Here is a 23,281-nt window from a genome sequence, read left to right as displayed (position 1 = left end):
GTTATGTTTGTGTTATACTCCGGGTCATCACAAGCTCAAAACTCTTTGTTTTAATAAAATTTATTAGCCACAAAGGGATGCCTCCTGGTTTTTTGCCATCATAGACTAAAACAGTTCTCATCCTGCAATGTCAAGCATCTATTCTATAGAGTATTTTCCATAGCATGAAACTTTTTGCGTTGATATGCTTTGGATAGTATGGGTGCCATCATATTATTTTTCCAAATTTGAGGAGGGTCACTTCTGCTGATCTACTGAAGGGCTTTGAGCAGATCAAAACACAAGCTTCTTCTCTTGTCTGGACTGAATTGTTGAAATCTGTAATTTGTGCTGTATTTCTGCAAATTGAAACAATCATATTACTTTCTACCCCTTGAAGTTTCACAGAAAATGGATTTAATGTTTTCATGATATGCTTCCGGAGCACCTGGAAAACCTTGGAGGTGCAACCTAACATGTTCTCGGGCAGGGGTGTCAAATACAAGGCCCATGGGCTGGATCTGGCCTGCAGGGCCATTCTGGAAAATGTAAGGGGCCAGCCCGTGATGCTTTGGCCTAGTCTACCTGTGTTGCTTCGGCCCAATCTACCCAATGCGAAGAGGAAACATCGGGCCAGCGTGGCTTCGGCCCGGTCTACCCAGTGTGAAGAGGAAACATGCCAGCAGTTTGGGGAGTGGTGTCAAGCTGGCCACATCTACCCAGTTGGCCATGCCTCCTCACCCACCCCCCCAGGTCAACCACAGCCCTGATGCAGCCCTCAATGAAATTGAGTGTGACACCCCTGTTCTAGGACTACAACCAATTCACCATGGCCAACTTGCCACTGTCAGCTTGCTAACACTCCTTTGCCAACTGGTTGGCGCCAACTCGATGCGGGACAACTCAACACAGCCAACTTGCTATGGGGAAAAATTGTTGCAGGCAGCTGGAGAGAGAGTCCACAGGACAAGTGAGCAGGAGGGCAGATCCTGTAGGGTGCGACCACATTGGTGGTGGAAGGAGAGCTGGGCAGGTGAGTGAGCAGGTAGGCAGAGTGCGCGAGGTGCAGTGAGTGAGCAGATAGGCAGAATGTGCCTCCACTGGACCAGGTTCCAGGCAGAAGAGGCAGGGGGTGGTGGGGGCAGTGGTCAAGTGTGATTGGAGGGAGAGCTGGATGAGTAAGCAAGCAGTTAGGCAGAACTGGGGTGACGAGTGAGCAAGTGGATTGTGTTCCCATTCATCAGACTCCAGGCAGAAGAGGCTTGGTGCACTCTGCCTACCCATTGCTCGCTGCACCTTGCATACTCTGCCCTCCCCTCACTTACTGCACCTCATGATTCTGCCCACTCACTCACCTGCTGCACCCCACCTACATACTCTGCCCACCTGCTCACTCACCAGCTGTACCCCACGTGTTGTGCTCACTCCCTTTCTCGGCTCTCCCCTTCAGCTGCCTGTGACCATTGCCACATCCACTGTCCTCAGTCCTGGAGTTTGGCACAGCAGCACAAGGCATTGCCTACTCACTCACATACCCCACCACTCTATCCACCCACTCGCCGCACACACTGAGTTCTGCCCACTCATGCTCTTGCCTGCTCACCAGCTCTCTCTCTGGCCACCTGTGGTGAATTGTCCTGTGGCAATCCTGCATCAAATTGGTGGTGGCAATCTGGCGGTGGTGAGTTGTCCTATTCCGCTCTCTAGGATCTCTTCTTTTTCCTTGTTAACGGCCAGCAAGTACTTGCACCTTTTCCAACTGTGCTTTACTGTGCTTCTATATTTTTTTTACCTGTGGACCATCCACTCTCTTTGAAGGAACACCACCTTCTTTTACTCAGCTGCTAGCTGCAGAGCTTCCAAACACACATCTCTCCCTGTCTCCTTTCACATCTGTTTCAAGGTTGCAGTCTCATTAGCAACTCTGTTGTGCTGACTCAGGGGAACAGGGTCACATGCAAGGCAGCACAGGTGCCTGCATTTTTCTAAGCAGCCTGCTGTACTACATTTACTATTTTTTTAAGCTAAGAAAGTCCCATGTATCCAGTTGATAGATATTCTTTTGGAATCCTTCATTAACATTTCTCTTTTAAATTTCATAATTACATACTCTTAAGCAGACATGATTATACCACTGCTGCTCACACCCTCATTTATTTTCTCTTATGAACAAATTAAAAAGAACAGTCCAATTCAATCATCATCCCATTTAACCTGGCTATAATGTTAACCATGTTTCATTATTAAGGAAAAGGTTACTAAGTGATTTGATTTTACATGTAATTACATAGCATCAAAAAAAGGGTAGCAATTTAAAAAAGCAATGCAATACACTGGGTAGCTTTCAAAAGTCAGCACTGTCAATGTATATACATAAAAAGTGATTTTTAATAACTCAAACTATCAACAGCACTGAAAAATGGTTGTGTCAATTTTCATTTATCATCACTCTATTTTAAGACTAACTGCTGTAAACACGTGCCTGTCTTCATCCTCTTAATAAGAAAAAAATATCAATCTTTAGCTTCTAGTTAAATGAAACTGGCAAGGAATCTAATATCAAAATTAAATCCTGATGTCATTACACACTCTCTTAGATTTATCCGCATTAAGGGACTCAGTTGTACAGGACCATGCTGTGAATGGGCTGCACTACACAAAAAGATCCTATCAAAATATAGCTGTATTTTATTACTATTCACTTTCCTGCATACAACAATTGCCAGTGCCTGAATGCTTTGAATAAATACGAATAGAATAAGCGGCAGAATTTGGCAAAAGGTAGATTAGTTTTCCAAGTGGATGTCAAAGATAATAACAAACAGCTAAAATCACTTGAGGATTTCTGCTTCCACAAGCCATAGACAGATTCCCAGTGTGACACATACTAGCAGATGAAAAATGACTTTCTGTTTATTCAAAATGAATGAGAGAACATTGCTGAATGCATGCACCACAGCAAACATAAATTAGCCGGTAATAAATAAAAGAATACTAAAACTAGTGTGTGTATGAAGAAAGAATATCACATTACAAAACACAATGAATAAATTAAATATCTAATTCTGTAAAGAGGTTTTCAATGGTTCGTGGTGAAATACACAATTTCAATATGATTTCCCTAATTTATTTATTAAATAAATATAATTTGAAGGCTGTACATCATGCTGTAATATGTATACACATCCACTTAAAATGCTACTTCCATAGAAATAGCTTTCTTAGTCTTTTGTATAATATTATGACATCTTAAATACTTTACAAACCTTATTCATCATATAAAAAGGAATGGTTGTCTAGCAGTGCCTAAAGCCCCCTTGTTGTGGTCCCTGGATTTCTCTTTGATCATGATTGCAGAAAATTAAGGATATGTTTTGGTGAAAAATAGATGAAAACAGGATTGCATGGCTAAAATAGGTATTTATTTACTATTAAAATGCTGTAGGATTCTTTGCTATACTTCAAGTAAAAAAGACAATAATGTATCTACACAGAGCTGAGCTGTTCAAGCTTTGCTGTGGAGTTATACCAGAATGTCTATGGCGATTCTCAGTCATCCAAGGTCACAGTCGTCCCAAAGGTGCTTTTTCAAAAGGACAACTGGACTTTGTTTTTCCTTGACAACATTTCGCTTCTCATCCAAGAAGCTTGTTTTGTTCCGATTAAATGGTGGAGAATGGAAGGAAGAAATCTTTCCATTCTCCGCCTTAGTCAGAATTGAAGAAGCTTCTTGAGAAGCAAAATGTCTTCAGAGAGAAACAAACAAAGTCCAGTTGCCTTTTGAAAAAGCATCTTTGGGACAGTTATACCAGAAAACAAATTAATGGATCTTTCTGATTGGTTTAATTTTACAGTAGTAGACAGTGCTCATATTTATCAAATAAAGTTCTGTGTGATCCTCTCTTCTGAATACAACTTTGTATTCTCTCAACAGCCATAAAAAGAGTAGCTGTAATTCCACTTTAGATTATCAACAGATGAGGAACAAAATTTGAATTTGCTAAATTACTAAATTGGGGTGCACAATTTTGGTGACCAAATGTTGCACTCAGTCTTTAACTGATCTACTATATTAGAGCCATGCTCCAAAAAATGAATAGACCAGGAAAAATAACCATTTTAATTAAATGTATTAAAACATAATTGAAATTATTAGTATCCAGCAGTATATTTAATGATGTTTCTACTACTGAAGATATGTGTGTGTCATATAAAGTGCTTTCAGGAATATATAGTTTGTATTTGTATTAACTATTGGCAGGCATGAAAATAATTTAATTTTTTATCTCTGTTACTTTGAAATCTCATTGGCTATTGTTAATACAGTTTCCTACTTCTTCAACGGAAAAAAAAAATGACAAATGATTCTCATTTATTCTTATTTCTTCAAAGTAGCTCTTCTAATCTGGAGAGGAAGGAAACTAATGCCATTACAGTTAACACTGGAAAAGATAGCATTTGACTATTTTGAAAATACAAAAAGGAAGACTGATAGTCTGAAAACTGCTCGCTACTCATTTCTACCAATTATCTCAATTGGCTTTAAATGCAAAGAATATTAATTAAATGAAATTAAGGAGGCATATAAAAATATCTGAGCATTTGAAAAATACTTTCTCAAATGTACTGTACTGATTTCCATTTATTGCTAAGATCCATGTATATCCAGTTTTCATCTAGGTCATACCTTTTGTCATCAACACACAAATTCTGTGTCATATTGAATCCTATTCCTTAGAAAGGAAGGGTGTTGTTTCTTTTTTGTACATCAAAAAGATTTTGCCTGTTGATGAATTTTACACACCAATCAATAATTGTACACCTGCTTACTTATTTCAGTTATCTCACACTTTTTCCACCAAATTGATTCGTGGTGTGGTTATCTATTGAAGGTTGACTGTTGGTTCTGTGAATCAAGACATCCCTCCCATAATCACAAGGATATCAACCAATCAATTATGTCTGTGACAGGCAAATACTTTTTGGAGGTGACATTTTTAACACTAATGGCAAGCAAATAAAAGACAGGAACCAAGACATAGTGTTAAAACTATACAAGAAAGTGAAGAAATGGATCAACCAGGCCCATACAATACATTAAATTATGTGGTTTTACTTGATTTTATGAACTCAGCTACTGTGATTTGCAAACTAAGGTTTATACTTTCATGCAATTTATTCAGTACATCATCTTCATAGAAATTTATGTTTTAGCACAACATGTGAACCAAGCTATTAATATCCAGGCTGTACATAGTCAGGAATGCAAGCAGGGCAAATACTGCAATGAATGCTTAAGTCACCTGGATTCTGAAGAAATCCTGAAAAACAGTGTTGTCTTTACAAATTAAATACACAAATAAATCTTTATCAAAAATGTACAAAGCATCCCTCACAGAAAGCTGTCTTTCTTTATAGCTCACAACATCTTCCTCTGAAATAGCTGTTCATCATCAACAAGACAAGATATAACCTGGAGTCATTGAGATTGGGGTGCACAATTTGCGATGGTGGTAGAAGACAACACAGCTTGATACCACCTTCTAACAGACACAAGGAAGGGTATGCAAAAATCTCAAATTCAAAACAACCATTTCAAATATCAAACATCTACTTCAAATATGAAATGAGTTGATTCCATAATCTGGGATGTAATGATTGACCCAAGGTAATCCAAAACGGTGGCCTTTCCAGCTCCAGTCTGCATTAGGCATTTCAGTATATCAGCTTTTCAGTATAATATTAATTGTACTACACGTAATTTTTAGTGTTTTTAATAGGGCCTCTTAAATAAAAGTTTTCCCATCCTCTTTCAGACTACATTGAGCACAAATTGCCAAAAAGAATGGAATGGGAGGGATGGGGAGGGGAGGGCAGGGGAGGGGAGGAGAATAGCAAGACCTTCACTATGATTCTGCAGTAGGAATTTGAAAGAAGGTTGGCTGCCATGTGAGAATGTGTGGATTATGCAGTCAGCCTCAAAGAGCCAAAAAAGTAAAGCAGAACAGTTCTATATCAAATAAGTAAAAGTAAGCAATATACAGTAAGTAGGCAGGCTTGTGACTGTAGACAAAGTTCCAATCGTTGCAACCTTTTCAGTCACATGATCATAATTCAGGCACTTGGTACCAGCTTGCACTTAAAACATTTGCAATGATCATGTAATCATCATTTCTAACCTTCCTTGCCAGCTTCTCACAAGCAAAGTCAATGGAGAACATTGTAAGTTGCACTCCTAAGTTGCTCCTGCTGTTTTTCATCCCCAAAAGCCTCCTAAGCGGGATTTGGATTCCCAGAGATTTGTACTCTGTCGTGTGTGCCCGCCCACAGAAACCCCACATCTGTCTCCATAATGCCCCTTCCCATACCTACTTGCAGTCATGTGGCATCAGTGTCCACCTACCAGTATATTTAATACAATAAAGAAATCACATCACCTGATTATCTTGATTTCATTCAAATGAAAAAGCCAACCCATTTGAAATTTCTAATTATAAATAATTCCATGAAACCCTTTATTTATAGGATATTTATAGGCACAACCAATAAAAAAGCAAAAGCTTCTATAACAAATAAAATAAAATAATTCTTCAAAACAACAAATTTAAACTCACATAAAAGATAATGGTTTTGTTTTGCGGGCCAAGAGGAGTTTTGGAATTATTAAAAGAAGTCTGTTCACTACTAATTAAGGAAGGAGGCAGATCAACTGTTGTATTTAACTGCAGAATTATTTAATTCTTGTACTCAATTGTCCTATTTTCATGTTCAGCTGAGTGTTTCCTCAGGAAATCCACAATAAGCAAGGCCTGATTATAATCTGGCCTTAACTATTTTAGTTCTCTCGCTGCAATTCTGAACATTTACTGCTTGATTCCTAGCTTGACTTAACAAAAAAGCAAGATTTTCTGAACGTGTACCAGAGCAAGGCAATTCTAGCCCCTGGTCAAAAATACATTCCTGTCTTTGTTTTCAGTTCTTCTTACAAGCTCATCCCACAAGCCCCACAGGGGAAAAAGAAGATTACTCAATGCATGACCAAATACCACATGACCTAATACCAAATATTATGACTAACTGGATTGTAAGTCACTGCATGAAATACCAGTATTTTCAAAGGACATACACGTCGTGCAATGTTTGCAGGCTTTTTGCACTGCTTTGAAAAGTAGTGACACCTGAAATGATATATTACATTTTGCCATTCTTGGTAATACAGTTAAGAGATACCATAAGGCAATCATTCAACATAGCACAGATGTTATTACTAACTAAACATTACCTTCCTTAGATTTACCATTGCTCATTCTTCACAGAGAGCATCCATACATTGAACAATTATGCTGCAAACTTTTCAATTATACTGAAAACTATTTTCAAGCCATGAATTTCATATTTATAATATTGCTTCATTGGACATACCTTCCTAATCCTCTGTGCTAGTGTATCATAAGTGTTTTGTCTTAAATGACCTTCCCTTCTGATAAAAATGTATAACATCTATTGAGAAGCTTTATTACCATGAATTTACTTTTGTTCTTTCTTTGTCTATGTTTAGTTCTGAGAAGAGGGAATTTTTCTCCATTATCAATCTGCAGTGGCTATGGCATATGATTTTTTTGAAAAGTAAAATTGAGTAATAATGCTTCAATATATTAAAAGTGAATTTTTTGTTAAGACATTTTGTGCAAAAAGCTAATTTTATGTAGGACTAGGTCAGGTATTGTTAAAGTTCCAAATTTATATTTTTCTGATAAAATCATTTACTGATCATTCCACTGATCCTACTTTGCTGCTCCTTTCTCTTTAAAATCTCTCCTCCAGGTTCCTGGAATGCAATAGGCATAAGTAAGAAATATATATTACCAAAGGCAAAACAAGCCTTGATTCTGTATAGATAATAGTTGTTCTCTTTACATGATACCTCTATTCAAATTTAGAAAGGATTACTTTTTACTGTTGGACGTGGCTTGGTCTCTCAGCCCAACCAAGCACATTTAAAAGCTATTTAGTTAGCTGTGACTGAGTTAGCAATCACAAAATAATAGCAGAAACCTGGGAATCCATACTAGGAACATTTCAACGTTCAGATAAATACTATTTTCTCCATGTAACACTCTCCCATATGATCTGTCTCAACTTAGGAGTATTAAAGAAGGCAATTACTTCCATAATTTTGATGAAGCCTCCAGTCTGCCTTTATAAGAATCCATCAGAAAAATAAAGAGGCTGTTAGTAGAACTATTTCAAATATTACTGATCATTATGTTATGAAATAATCATTTATGTGATGCATTTCGCTGTATGCTCTGAGGAGAAGAGTGAAAAATAAACATAAATCAATATAAATCCCAGCTGTTCTAAACTTATATACATAAAACTCTTAAGCAAGAAAAATGAGGAAATATTACACATTAAAAGCCCACCAAAATAAAAAGTTAAGTAAATTCAAATAGAACAATAACAATAGGTTTCAATATTCCAGAGCCATAATGCCATCACAGAAAAAACAACAACTCCAGAAATGTTTCTGGTATTGATTAATTTAAAACAGATGATGTAAGGGAAAGATTCCTTCCAAACCATTTGCTGTCTCAAAAAATATGTCCAGCATATTGAATTGAGTATAAAAATAAACAGGAACCCAATTAAACTGAACCAAGATCAAACTCATACAATGTGCCTAAGAATATCCTTTTGCATTTTGATATTATGTTGGTCTTTAATGGACTTCCAAATTAAATGAACCATTGATAGACCAATGTAAAATTAATGTGCATCTAAAGAGAATATTTCCTTCTTTATTTGAATTCTGTCATGATACAGTGTGGAAGAAGTGTTTTGGAACTCAGAACCCGTCTACCATCCATTAAAGCAGCTGTAGCAGCATCAGAGTTGGATGGTTACTGCAGTGAGGCTTTCATGAAAGTTACTGAGTCTTGGGAAAAAGCACAACTGCTTTAATGAGCCAGAAACAGACGCTCTGTTCATAGGCCAGCATATTCCATACCCTTTTTTCTCAATCAAATCCAAATCTGGGACAGTTATCTGGGCAAACCCAGTCAAATGAAAAACCTAGAATTTTCATTATGCCACAGAATTAGGGCACTGCAGCAAATACATCTCCAATTTAATACTGCACCTGCATTGTTCCACTTTTGTATAGAACTGAAGCTTGAGGTAGCCTCAAATGCTCTGTAATGCAGCTACTCCAAGCCAGTTATTGGAAGGTAGCGTTTATAGCATATAAGCTTCTTATGAAAAATACAACAGTCCAGTAGTAGCACTTGCAATCATTATATCATTATGCTGAGAAAAATTAAGAAGCTTTATTCCTTCTTGGAATCAATAAATATTAATGAATTCTGTTTCCTGATCCTTTAAAATCATAAGACAGCTTTCCACACTGTTTTCACCAAGTATGCCATACAGCAGTGGCCCCAACCTTTTGGGCACGAGGGACCAGTTCTGTGGAGAAAGATTTTTCCATGGATCGGAGGAGGCATGATTTCATGTGCTGCTTGCATCCTGCGGATGGGGCTTCACTTGTTTGCGTGGACCGGTTGCTGGCCTGCCACGGACTGGTGCCAGTCCACGGACCAGGGGTGGGTGACCCCTGCCATACAGCATTAAAGGAAAATCAGGAGATTGCAGAATCTGCCAACTAGTGTTCCACAATGGCTCCCTTCTGTATATGGTGAATTTTAAATACTACTAAACAAAATAATTCTGACATTTTATAGTTCATATATATTAATACCATACTCAGTCTCCAAATGATAACTTTACACAACCAGAAAGACACTATCTGAACACATTACAGTAGTCCTCAACTTACTGGTTGTTTGACAAACATTCCACGTTATAACGGATTTGGAATGGATGCTTTGTACCTGTAAAGCATTTCTTGGCATTGTAAAATGTTTCTCTTTCCCCAGTCACATGGCTGTATTTCACGTACTTGAAAACCAGCTCACCTTTATGACAAGTTGCAATATCCCATGGTCATAACTGCAATTTGTGAGTTATGCCAGTTTCCAGCAAAAAAAATGCCCATTTGGAATAATCAGTTCACTTAATGACTTCACTATCTGCTTAATGACTGTGAATTTGCTTAACCATCACAGTGATTCAGCTAATAATCGCTACAAAAATTCTCCGCAAAAAAGGCCTGGTCATGTAACTTAGAACCTGATTTCAGCCCCAACTGTGGTTGGAAGTTGAGGACTACCTATAAAATAAATATTAACATAACATAAATATTTGGAAAACAATAAAATATTTTCAGAGTGAAAATTCCCCTTCCCAAATTGTTAAAAGTGTACTAGCTAGAACTTTCAACAGAAATATTTATGATTCCTATTGAATAATAGACAGTCAGTTTGGTCTAGTGATGAAGGTAGTGGCTTAGAAATAAGATGATGATGAGTTCTAATCCTGCCTAAGGCATGAAAGCAAACAGACTTTGGGCCAGACATTCCGTCTCAGCCCAACCTATTTTACAGGGCTGTTGTGAGGAAAACAGGAGGAGGAAGGAGTATTAGCATGTTCGCTGTCTTGAGTTACTTATAAAGTAATAAAGGTATGATTAAAATATAATAATAAAATATTTATTTGGCTGGCAACAAACATGATTTTTATTTTAGATCATTTTGTTTTTGTAAATTATTTTCAATGGTGGGCTTCTGCAATTAATTCCAAGAAAAGCTGAGATGGTTATAATGTTATGTAATTAAAGTTACAAATAAGCAAATATTTTTCATTTGAAAGTAGCAGCATCCTCTCTTCCAGCCAAACACGGTGATGGCAGCATGCCACTTTCAATTCCATTATGCTGAAGAAGAAGAAAAAGCAGAAGATGGATAAATTTTGTTGTTAGAAGTGCTGAAGGAAGCAAATCTCTTCTAACTGAAATAAGATGATCTGATTGCTTTCCTCAATGCTGAAATATCCTAGAAGAAAAGGATAATTTTATATTTTAACACACAAATGTGTTTAATTTGCTTTGAGATTTTTTTAATATATCAACATCTGGCATTTAACATGCTCAACATGTATATGAATCAGGTGAAAAATGTAATAAATGCATCACAGATAGAAGTGAAAGCCTGCATTACTTTTTGTGGAAAGAACAGGGCAAACCTGAAGTCACTATAATTGTGAAACCAGATGACAAATATCTATTTTTATCCCACACTTAACCCATTCTTTTACTCCACTGCAGATGAAGATGGCTCAAATGTCATTTCTACCAGAAACACATTAGGGAAAATGAATTGTTCATTGACAGATCTATCAAACCAAGAAACATTGCACATTAAGTCAAACTACTTTGTGACTGGGTAATTATGAGTAACAAGATCTGTCACCTGTAAAAATGTGTTAAGGCAATCTGACCACTTCCAAGCAATTAAATTTTGTTTTTAAAGGAGATTGCGGCATATATCTTGATTGTATCTAATCAAGGTATGATTTCATACCTTGATTAGATATAATGCCTTTCCCATTTACCCCAAAATAAAATCTATTAGAAAATGAACTCAGTGGGATAACAGCACATTAATAAGATATTAACTGGATAGACATACAATAATGGGCTTAGCAAATACTAGTCACATAAAGGACTGTGCAAAGCAGCCAGCAGTATCCTGAGATGTGATCATGATACTGTACAATTATGTATACATTAGACACTTTTGAGAAATAGAAAAACCTACACTACTATACACCAGGGCGTGAGAAGATGCCACCTGAAGCTTTATTTTTCAAACGCATTATTATCCAGCAGCAGGAAGCTGGGAAAATAAAATGTCGATTGGTCCACTGATAGGAGTAATTTTTCCTAGGTTTCCTATTTTCAAGCCTCTGGAACTGCTAAGTAAAACCCTCAAAATACAAATAGTCCATTCATTTAGTGACCATTCAAAGTCAGCATTGAAAAAAGTGACTCATGACCATTTTTTGCACCTATGACCATTGCAGCATCCCCATGGTCATGTGATCAAAATTCAAGAACATCCAGTTGCCTTTTGAAAAAGCAGCTTTGTGACAGCCATGACCTGGAAGACTAAGAATCTCCATAGACTAGAATACAAAATGACTTAGTCTGTGCACAAGACATTGTTTATCCATCAACTGGATAAACCAGCATGTCAAGACACAATCTGCAAACAAAAAGACTGGATTAATAACATCATGATTTAATCCCGCTTTATTAATTGGTTCACAGAAGGTTGGTTGGAATATGTAAGTATAACTTCACTCTGTTTTAAACCAGTTTCTGAACTGATGCAGTAACATCCCAAAAAGCATTAAGATTATTTTTAATACATCAGCATAATGTACCAGATGCCCTAAACAGATTTTGTTATGACCACTATTCTAATATTACAAGAATCAGGAACAGACATGATCTATAATAGAAGCTTCTTACAAATTATTTTAAAAGTTTGCTTGCAATAAAACTGATATTAATTCATTAAATAAGACATTTTAAAGATGATTGACCAACAATAACTTTTGATATTTCTACCTGTAATTGCCTTATGGATGGTAAAACTATAAGGAAAAAAATGAAAATTATCTCAGACTGTAACCTACTGTGCATGCAATCCATGATCCATGCAATCTATTCTACTAGAACCAGCAGCAAAATAATCCCATTTTATGAATAGATTTAGGATAGAAATCTGGTAGAAGAGTATTGGTGGTTGGGTGGGGTTATTATATTGATTTACATGACATAGTCAAACTAAATATGTCTGCAGTTGTATATTCCATCACACCAATGATTCCACTGTAGGGGTGTCCCCACACAGAGCTGCTCACAGGGCACATAACCTGCCATTAGTCCTTACCCAGAAGCCAATATGAGCAGCAGTTGTGAAAACTGTTGAATGTGGTTTGCAGCTATCTGATAATTGGGAATTGAGTTTGATTCAGAAAGAAAAATTCGACACACCTTGTTTGGTATTGTTAGAAACCTTTTCATTGAATTCTTATTGAAACATGGCAAATAATATTTCCAAATTAACTAAACCTGCTTAACTGCATTTCAAACTGAAGCAAGAGTATTAATAAACAGAAGGGATGATGTGTGAACTACTGAGTAGAAAAGAAAAATTAAAGGAATTTCACAAAATAGTAGCATACATACATTTCCATAATTCCAAGAAAGGAATTCAGTTGACTCTTCATAAATCTGATTATCTAAGTTTTACAGAGTTATGCTTATTGGTTCCAGAATGCTTGAAGCTGTAGCATTCTTTTTAAATGCAGAATTGTAATTACACTTGTACACATACTTAGTTTCAAAAGCAACATGCAAATTCATGTTTATATAAGCATTTGTGGGGAAAACGTAAAAATATAAAAAAATTAACTTAAGTCTGGTGGCCTATTTCCAATTCAATATCTGCATATTGAAACCTAGCAAAATTTGAAAAAGATTGCTAACTATGCATCAGACTAGAAGAGTATATTGCTGACATTATTATGAGAAATATTTCAGAACTTTTTCCATAGACCAACATGGTATTTTTGTTTTTATAGGGTCTCTGTTATGGATATTTGCTAGTGATTTAAGAATTTACAATGACAGGTTTATATTTCAATAAAAAATAAGCACAGTTGTTTCACATGTTGCAGATATTATATCAGCACAAGAACCAGTGTTAAGCACCTGGATGCAGTCCAACCTACCATTAAAAAAACTATTTTACAAGACAATAGTCACCCCACAGGATCAAATAGTATAAAGCTAGACAATAAAAATATATTGGATCAATATTGTTTTAATATTTATAACAGCACTTTTAAAGCCAATTGAAACAAATCTTTAAAGAATACATGAGATCCCAGTCTCGGTGGTTTTGTAAGAGATGACCAGGCTGGGAAGAGTCATGAAATGCATCATCAGTCAGGAGTCCCTTCGTGCCCACAAAAGAGTCCAACCCTTCTTGAATGCCTTCTACTCTTCTCTACCACCAATTTCCTTTGGCTGTTAGTAATTCAGATTCTTATAGAGATTAAGCTTGAAATAAATTTATATACCCATTTGAACTGCCTGGATCTCCTGATTTCTCTGGCACTTGACAAGTTTTAAATCATGTGTGTCAACCCAACCCCTGTGTGTTATTTAACAAACCATGGTTAAAACAGAGTGAATACAGTACTGTGATTCACTTATATAAGGTGTCTGTCTCCAGTAGAAGGAGTCAGCAAGCTTTTCATGAATCAGTAATGGTACAGTTCCCCTTTCAATTTTTAGAAATTGCCCTATAAGAGAAGAATTGCCCTTTTCAATCAAATATTACATGAGCTCACATAAGAATATAACAGTAATTTTGGAGATCTGTTTAATAGAACTGCTATACTGTTGATCACTGACTTATAAGCATTAACTCAGGAATGAGCAAAAATTAATTCTCCGAATTATCTGCTGTAGACTGTCATGAAGATATGCCATTTAATTGACATAACAAATACCCTGTTTTTCGGAGTATAAGACTCACTTCCCCACCCAAAAAAGTGGGTTGAAATGTCTGTGCGTCTTATACAGCTAATATTGTGGTGGTGGGGGGGTGAAGGGGTTGGTGTGGCGTCGATCAGCTGTTCTAGAACTGGTGGCAGCGGTGCAAACAGACCACGGTGGTGGCATATGGGCCAGAATACCGGATGGATGCTGGGAGACAGGCAGATTTTTTTTATTAATATAAATAGAAAGAGCAACATGTTCAAAAGCCAGACAACACACTGTCTATATGGATTTTGAACATGTTGCTCTATTTATATTAATAATAATAAAAAGAGGCAGATTTTTTCTTGTTTTTCTCTCCAAAAGCTAGATGCCTCTTATAGTCCAGAACGTTTTATAATCAGAAAAATATGGTAACTTTCCTTCCCGAATATTATCTCAAACAGGGGTCTCCAACTCACGGCCTAGTACAGGGCCATGGCCTGATTGGAACCGGGCTGTGGAAGCAGCAGGCAAGTATGTGTGCAGCTCCACTTGAGTGCATAATGGGTGAGTGCGAAGCTCTATTCGAGTGAGCGGCAGGTGGGTGTGTGTCCACTGCTTGCACAAATGGAACTGCGCTCATGCAAAATCATCCCCTCCCCTGTCAGTCCACAAAGAAAGAAAGATTGGGGACCGTTGACATAAAAGACAATGATAACTGGAAGATCTGATTTATGTGCAAAAGTGCTTTGACTACCATTTAGTTCTGATATTCAAAACAAATTCTCGCACATTTCCCACCTCACACTGGAAGGAAATTCTGTTATTTTCAGCAATTGTAGTCAAAGGGATTTAAAGGGTTAAATAAAAAGGAGGTCTGGAGCCTTGGGACTACAAGATGCTCATCCCAGTAATAAAACTGTAAGCGAATATGATTGCCCCTCCAATTCTACTCCTACATGACTACTGAACTACTCAATACTAAGAGAAAATCAAATAGAAACCTACACGGATAATAAACTGTTATGACGGGGTTCTAGTTTGTGTTACATAATGACACATCCAAAAAATGCTGGATATATACAATCTTAATGTTAACAAGATTAACCTTTTTATATTAGCCAAGTCTTCTGTAATAGCAAGGGAACTCACTAGGAACTTCAGATATAAGATTCTATTTAGAAATTTCACTTTAATGCACAATTGTTTTTATTTCAAAAGTGGTAGTTATGGTGGGTAGATATTTTGAAACAAAAAGGTTTTGATGCTGATTACTTTCACTCCTATTTTTCCCAAACAATGCAATAACCGCTGCCAAATTACATTTGTTCCTAAAATGTCCAGAAACTCACAAATTCCTATTAGATTGTATGATGGCTTAGCAAAATGTATCTATAAAATTGTTGATAGGGGAACTTCTGTTGATCAGTTTGGAATCATTGGGTTTCAAAAGCACGTAACATTATGATGGAAAATTGTATTAATTTGGATAGTGATTCATTAGTACCCTTATTATTGCAGCATCTTTTTCTAAATTTCATTTTTTTTCATTTGATCACAATGTTCTTCAGCTGAAGTGATTAGTCCCTTCTAGTAACTGCCACAGACTTTCTACGTGTTCTGGAGCCTAATTAACAAGGAGATCCTTCAAAAATAGGCAGAGCTACAGATTAAAATGTTAATCAAATTCTACATTTCTTCATTCTTTACTCTGTTGCAAAAGGAGTATACTATTGAACTTTCGCCAAACTGTAAATACATTAATAGAAAAAAGTTGGCTTAAAACTATGAATTTTCTCAGCGTTAGCAGAAAGCAGAGACCACTGAAGTATGAATGCCTAGTTTGAAACTACACACAGTTTCTAAGCACTGAAGAAAACAATATGGGCTGACATACATACTTATCCATTTTTAATCAGCAGTGAATAAAATCTTTTAAGGCTTAACTCTGTAAAACACACCAACCTCCAGATAACAAACCTAATTTTCTGAATTTACCAACAACACAAGCTGAATTCACAACAGCTTAGCTTAAAAATTGCCTGCCTATATTGCAAATTCAGAGCACTGGCAGAATAAAGCTCATTTCTTCATTGTTTTCATGATCTATGGCAACTTAGCGGACACCATTGAGGCTGTCCTTATTTCCCCTTAACTTAACACAAGACGGTTTGCATTATTCTAAAATGGACTACAAACCACCAGCGAGGCCATGATTGAAGGCTCTCTAAACAGGATGTTTTCTGATCCGATTCTGTGGAAAATGTACTCGAGACGCGCACTGTGTTTGAATGCCAGCAGATAAACTTTTTTTTTTTTTTTAAACGGAAAACTTTTAACAAGGATGCTATTTTTCCTGAACGTCCAAGTCAGCGAAATGTCTGCAAGAAGAGAGAAGAAAAACGCTTTCCTCAGCGGCAGGAGGACCCGGGTTTCTCCTCGGGGGGAGAAACGACGATTGCATTCGCTAAAGCTTGAGAGAAAAATAAAGGAGGGAGGCTAGACCGGGGCGGAAGAAAGCGAAAGGAGACTCATTTCCAAGCCGAACTCCAACTTTCGCCTTCTCTATTCCTAGCCCAGCGTCTCCACAGGGAGGCTTAAGTTCCAGGCTTTCCTGAAGCGACGCCAGAGAAGTTAACGCCGCTTGCCAGCCAGCCTCCCTCCCTTTGCCCAACTCTCGTCTTTGCCTGACGGGAAGCGTGCAATCAAAAAAATAAATAAAAACAACCTCTTTCCTAAGGCCTGAAAGGGAAGGAGAGCAATGAAGTCCGCCGCCGTTCTCGAGAGGGCGAGTTTCTAGCCTCACCTGCAACCGGACCCTTCGGAGGAGGAGAAAGCAGCCGCCCGGACTTCGCCCTCCCTCGGCCGAAGGAGGGCCCGGAAGCATCGGAATCCGAGACGGGGCTCGCCATGTCCCTCGGCAGCTTCGGAGCAACCGGTGAGCCGCAGAGAGCATCTCTCCCTCCCGGCGTCTTTCCCTCCAAGCGCGCCCTTCGTCTGGCTAGGCTAGGAGGAAAGAGGCATCGGGGCGAGCGTGCGCACCCGCTCTTCTGAGGCGATGCTCGCTCGGGCGCGAGACTCCGTCGCGAGCTCGGATCTCCACAACGCCGCTGCCGCCAAACACAAGGGGCGGGCTTTTAAAGGAGAGGGCGTGGCTTCCTCGCGTTCTATTCCTTCTCCCGCCCTTCTTCGGGTCGGCGAAAGGCGCGCGAGGGGTGGGGCTGAGGGAAAAGTGGAGGCGGGGGAGGGGAGAGAGAGAGAGAGAGAAAGTCCCGTTTCGAAGCGGAGGTTCGGAGTTCTTCCGTTCCGAAGGCAGCTTTTTGTCTTTGGCTTGCGGGGGGAGGCTTGTGAACTGGGCGGTTTATTGAAAATCGCAAGGCGTGAAGCGAGAGACGTTGTGACAAGGCGGGTGTGCCCGCTGCAGTCCTTAAACAAGTAACCCGGTCACCCCGAAAAGTTAAAAGATTTTATCACGATCAGAGCCAAGAACCCTTTTCACGCTTTTCAGCTCCTCAAAGGCTTCGACTTCCAGTGATTCGGCTGCCCCGGGGCACATTTTAGGAATAACTGATTCTTAATAGTCAGGTCCGGAGGCTGCCAACAGCTACAAATTCAGGGCGGTATATAATATTATGAGGTAGCATGCAGCAGCCTGTGTAGGTTGGCATATTAACTGGCAGGAAATTAAAAACAAACCCGGCACGCCCATTAGAGTTCTAATCTTGCAACAGGAAATAAATACGAATGTCAGGAGTTTAAAAGTGCTAGTTATCGAGCCCTAAACCAGCCTTACATTACAGGTCTTCTTCCAATCTTAAGTTGCCTGTTTTTCCACCTAGCGTTCATCTGCATATCTTTCTTGTCCCAGGATCCAGGAAGGCCACTTCTTGAGCATGTGAAGACATGAACATGGACTCTATGCTATAGTTGTCCGCTCTTTACCTGTCAGCTGGTGCTCCATTCAAAATCCAAGAAAGAAATACTTAGACTCTTAATCAGATAAAAGATATCTTTTACTGGAAATCAAGTGGTAGCAACAAAAGAATTCTGAATCTGAGAAAATGGGTGCGTAAATCACATATACAAAGTAATGGCAACGTTCCCACCCCCAATAGTTCAATTGGCTCATCCAATTAAAAGTTGTGTATATCATCATGTGGGCATCTCCAGGTGGTCATCATGTGGCTTCTGTCAGTTGACTTTGACATAGTTTGATAAAGGGTTGCAGCTGCGCTAGCATAGGATAGAAACCTAAGCAAGAATGTACCCTCCCCAGTTATACAGTGCTGGTTTGTAACACCTCCAGCTCACTTCCCATAACCATTCCCCCTCCTCCCGTTACTTATGACAGCCGAAAGATGCAAAGCAAAGGGAGAAAAATCAGGAGGGTTTTCTAGGAGGGCCGAATGTCAGCCTTCAAGATTTTTCTCCCTTTGCTTTGCATCTTTTGGCTGTCATAAGTAACGGGGGGAGGAGGGGGGAATGGTTATGGGAAGTGAGCTGGAGGTGTTACAAACCAGCACTGTATAAGCTGGGGGGGGGGGTACATTCTTGCCCTTCTTCTGGGTCCCACCAGGTGTATCTCCCTCAGGGATGGGATCAACAACATTCCCTGCCTCCCCGTTCTGATGTGTCAGGTAGATGTGACCAGCAAGAGACAGTCCCTCAGATATGGCAGGGTTAGGATTCAAGCTTCCCTGTGGGAGCTACATTGCTACACAACCATTTGTGTGGTTGTGGGGGTTGGAACTGTCATTCCAGTGTCAAGAAAAATAGCACTTCATTTATCCTTTGGCCTTGGGTGGGGTAGCACCTCAAACAAACCCAGTGTGTAATCTTGGGGTTCTCCTGGATTCATAACTGCTGCTTGAGTAGGCAGCAATCATGGCCAGGAGAGACTTTGCACAACTTTCATGGATCAACAATACCTGCTTAGGCCTTAAGTCACTTCCAGTCTATTGACTATTGCAATGCGCTGTACATGGGGATGCCCTTAAAAACCATCTGAAAGCTCCAATTGGTTCAAAATGCAGTGGCCTGCATAGTTTTGTATAGACCCAGGCATGCACATGTATCACCTCCCCTGTGGGAGCTGCATTGGCTGCCTGTTTTCTTTTGGCTGCAATTCAAAGTGCTGGTTGTCACCTTTAAAGTCCTTCATGACTTGGAACCAGGTTGACTCAGCCTTCCATCCTTCTGAGGTGGGTAAAATGAAGACCCAGATTGTTGGAGGCAATGTGCTCACTCTGCACACAGCTTAGAGAGGGCTGTAAAGCACTGTGACGTGATATAAAAGTGCTACTGCTATCTGAAAGACTGTCTTCTCCCAGTTATATCCATCTGACCCACTAGAGCAGGGACGTAGGGAATCTTGCTGGTCCCATACAGATGTACCTTAAGGAGGTACATCTAGCGGGACCCAAAAGAAGGGCCTTCTCCATGACAACAACCCTCCCTTTGGAACATCATCCCAACAGAGATTAGTGATGCTCTTTGGCAGAGCCCTGAAGACCTGGTTCTGCCAACAGGCCTGGAGAATCGAGAGTGGAATAGAGCCCATCAAGTGGATTATTGTGTGTTGTTGCCAAGGGGTGGGGTTACTGTTTTATAATCTTTTATATTGGGTTTTTTATTGGTTGTAAGCCACCCAGTCACTGAGAGCGAATTAGCTATAGAAATCTTCTAAAGAAATCCTGCCATTTGGGGTTGCAGGAGAGAAGCTGTGCCATAGTTCTCTGAACTATGATGTGGTAATCACTCCTCAGGATGGCAAAACTGATAGAAGAGCTGCTTCCTCTTTTTACTCCACCAGCGTTTTTCAACATGGGTGGCAGAAGAGGTTGGGAGAGAGACAAAGTGGCAGAGAATGCCATCTAGCAGCATGCTACTCCTCCAATCCCAGGGTATTAAATGCCATTAAAATGGCTGTGTGGGATTAAAGAATTGGCACCAAAGCAGCCATGCCTCTCAAATTGCAGTACAGACAATGTTGCTGTTTAAAAGGAACAATCAGAGTGAAATAACGGTTAGGATATTGAAGCTGGTTTGAAGGAATCACAAGTTTAAATTCATATTCAGCTATGGAAGCTTCCAGTGACTTTGGCCCCGCTTGAGTCAAGAGAAATGATCTCCCCCAGGCAGATCTGGCATGCAATTTGGGGATCTTGTTGGACTTGAGTTTATCCTGGAAGAATAGGTGGCAGAGAGGTCCTTAAACAAATGCATCTTGTGTGCCAATGAGTTATATGAGCCTCAGTGGCGCAATGGTTAAGAGTGCAAACTAGAGATGCAAACACTGATCAGACTGTATCCAAGCATTTCTTCCAGCTCCGTATCTACTTCATTTTATCTTTCCTGAGTAACTGGTCTACAGTTGCACATTATTTTGATTTATAAAGGAAGCTTTCAAAACTTATTGGAAGTAAAAAATGATGCTGGAGGATAGAGAGATACTTTAAAGCATGCCAGCTTCCCAAATGCAGAAAAGTAATGGGCGCCTTGCTCTCCAGGACGCTGGCAATTCAAGCATCAAGATTTAATAAACTAGCAATCTGTTTCCATAGTAGCAGGTATCAAATGGGAACATTTCAACCTATGTGTGAAGAGGGTTAGACTCATTCTCCTAAACAGAGACCTTTGATGCCTAACCATATCACTGATTAATATTGGCCATTATACAAAGATTATAGTTTAAATCAGATAATATATGTAACTATTTGAAAACTGAAAATATTTAATCTTATTTATATTGAAGGCATCCTCCCGTATCTATTGAGCTGAGCTCCCAAATTCTTTATATCCTCCTAAAAGCTCTAGAAATCATGCAAAGCACTAGCTTGGAACAGCAAATAGTAGCTTTAGGCAGAACTATATATAGGTTAAACCAAAGTCTGGCTCCATAGAAATTTATTAGATAAAATACATTAAATATTGAGCTGGTTGCAATTTTCTCCTAAACTATTCCTTACTTGTTTGGCACATTACCATAACATTTCTAAGTTTGATAACATTTTCTCTAAACAAACAAAACAAAAACATTTTGTGTTTGGCCTCTAGGAACTGATTTGATACACTTTGTACAATTCCACTCTGCCAAATAATCTGCTTTGAATATACAAACTAACCTTAAGCAAGTCACTTTAACTCAGTTTCAATATACATTCTTTCCCAACTAATATACGCAATCTAGGAATAGTTCTAAATACATACATAAAGTGCTTGTAAATGGCGCTATTATGTGTGCAATACTTTATTTGTACAATTCTACATCTGAAAATGATCAAAAGACATGCTTATTACAATTTCAGATTCAGCAGGCACTACACATTCTTAAACCTCATTGATATCCACAAGTCCTAGACATTTTTTTTAAAAAAGCATCCATCTCTTTGAGTTACACTCAGAATATAGTGCTAGTGTAAATAGTTTCTCACAATTCAGACTCTGACTTTAAACAAATCCATGTGGGAAATATGTTTGCATGCAGTTTCCCATTTGAGAATTAATTCTGTAGTCTAGGATTCACCATCAACCAATCAGTTTAAAGTGATTGTCCACATATTGTTCCAGGGCACTTATATTCCAATATATGCCGAGCCCTACTTGCAACAAAATAGAAATGATTTGCCAATGATTTGATAATACAAATTAAATTTGTACATTTTGGAGAATTTGAGGTGAGGGGCTCGAACTATTTTCCCTGACATTATTTTGAGTAGGAGCAAGGATCATATACAGGTAGTCCTCAACTTACAACAGTTCATTTAGTGACTGTTCAGTTAGAATGGCACTGAAAAATGTGACTTATGACTGTTTTTTAGTTACGACCTTTGCAGCATCCACAGAATCATGTGATCAAAATTCAGATGCTTGGCAACTGTTTCATACTTATGACCGCTGCTGTGTCCCAAGATCACGTGATCACCTTTTGCAACCTTCTGATAAGCAAAATCAACAGGAAAGCCAGATTCACTTCACAACCAGGTTACTAACTTATTAACTGCAGTGATTCATTTATCTATGACAAGGTCGTAAAATGGGGCAAAACTCCACAAATGACTAACTTAACAACAGAAATGTAGAGCTTAATTGTGGTCATAAGTCGAGCACCAACTGTACAGTTTGGGCAATAGCCTAAAACAAGGTAGATTAACAGAACTTCCAAAACAGCTAACTACATAATGTATGAAGGACATCGCCCCACCCGCAAATACAACATTTTAAATATTCTATTGAACCAGTGTGGACCACAAGGGACAGTTTTACTGTATTTTCAGCCATTTTGATCAATTCATATTCAAAGCTGCATCCACTTGATTCACTTGTCATATATTATGTTTATCTACATGAAACATCTCAGATCAAAATGTAGATACATATAGTCTATAGACTGCTTCTGATAACCAAACATACCCACAAAATTCCAAATATGCCTACTAACTCCAAAAACATTATAGAGGTAGGTTGGTGTTAATACTTTTGGCTGGAATTATTAACTAAACAACACATCTGATGAACAGAGTGGCACATAGGGTTCCACTTATTATTATATATCTTTGTTCTTGATCCACTAGAACAGGGGTGTCCAACCTTGGCAACTTTAAGACTTGTGGACTTCAACTCCCAGAATTCCTCAGCTGCACAGAATTCCTCAGCTGCACATTCCCCCTGCACTATGCACTAGTTAGAACTGGACCAGGAAACTATGCACTAGTTAGAACTGGACCAGGAAAACCAGAAAATACATACCCATTTAATTATACAACACATTGCTGACTTTGGATCGGACATTTTCGACTTAAAACATGCATACTTCAAACTCTTGGAAAAAGACAATAAATAAAC

At 38.6% G+C, this 23,281-nt stretch overlaps 1 protein-coding gene across 3 annotated transcripts in view; it reads right to left on the bottom strand.

Moving 5' to 3' along the window:
* MCUB (mitochondrial calcium uniporter dominant negative subunit beta) overlaps positions 1–17,582 on the bottom strand; it is a 32,353-nt gene extending 14,771 nt beyond the window's left edge. The window contains exon 1 of one of the 3 annotated variants that reach the window (XM_087962953.1): positions 17,256–17,582. In XM_087962953.1, coding sequence (XP_087819079.1) covers positions 17,256–17,393 — 138 coding nt within the window. In that variant the 5' untranslated portion in view covers positions 17,394–17,582. Of the gene's footprint in view, positions 1–17,165 lie in introns of all 3 variants that reach the window. The other 2 variants (XM_026668685.2, XM_087962952.1) reach the window with 2 other exon arrangements.
* Positions 17,583–23,281: the final 5,699 nt, after the last annotated feature.

The sequence above is a fragment of the Notechis scutatus genome, chromosome 4, assembly GCF_049901735.1.
Source record: "Notechis scutatus isolate UNSWTSFEM ecotype Mainland chromosome 4, rNotScu1.2, whole genome shotgun sequence".
NCBI lineage: Eukaryota > Metazoa > Chordata > Lepidosauria > Squamata > Elapidae > Notechis > Notechis scutatus.
The sequence above is the reverse complement of the archived record's forward strand: the minus strand, read 5'-3'. Positions and strand labels throughout refer to the sequence as shown.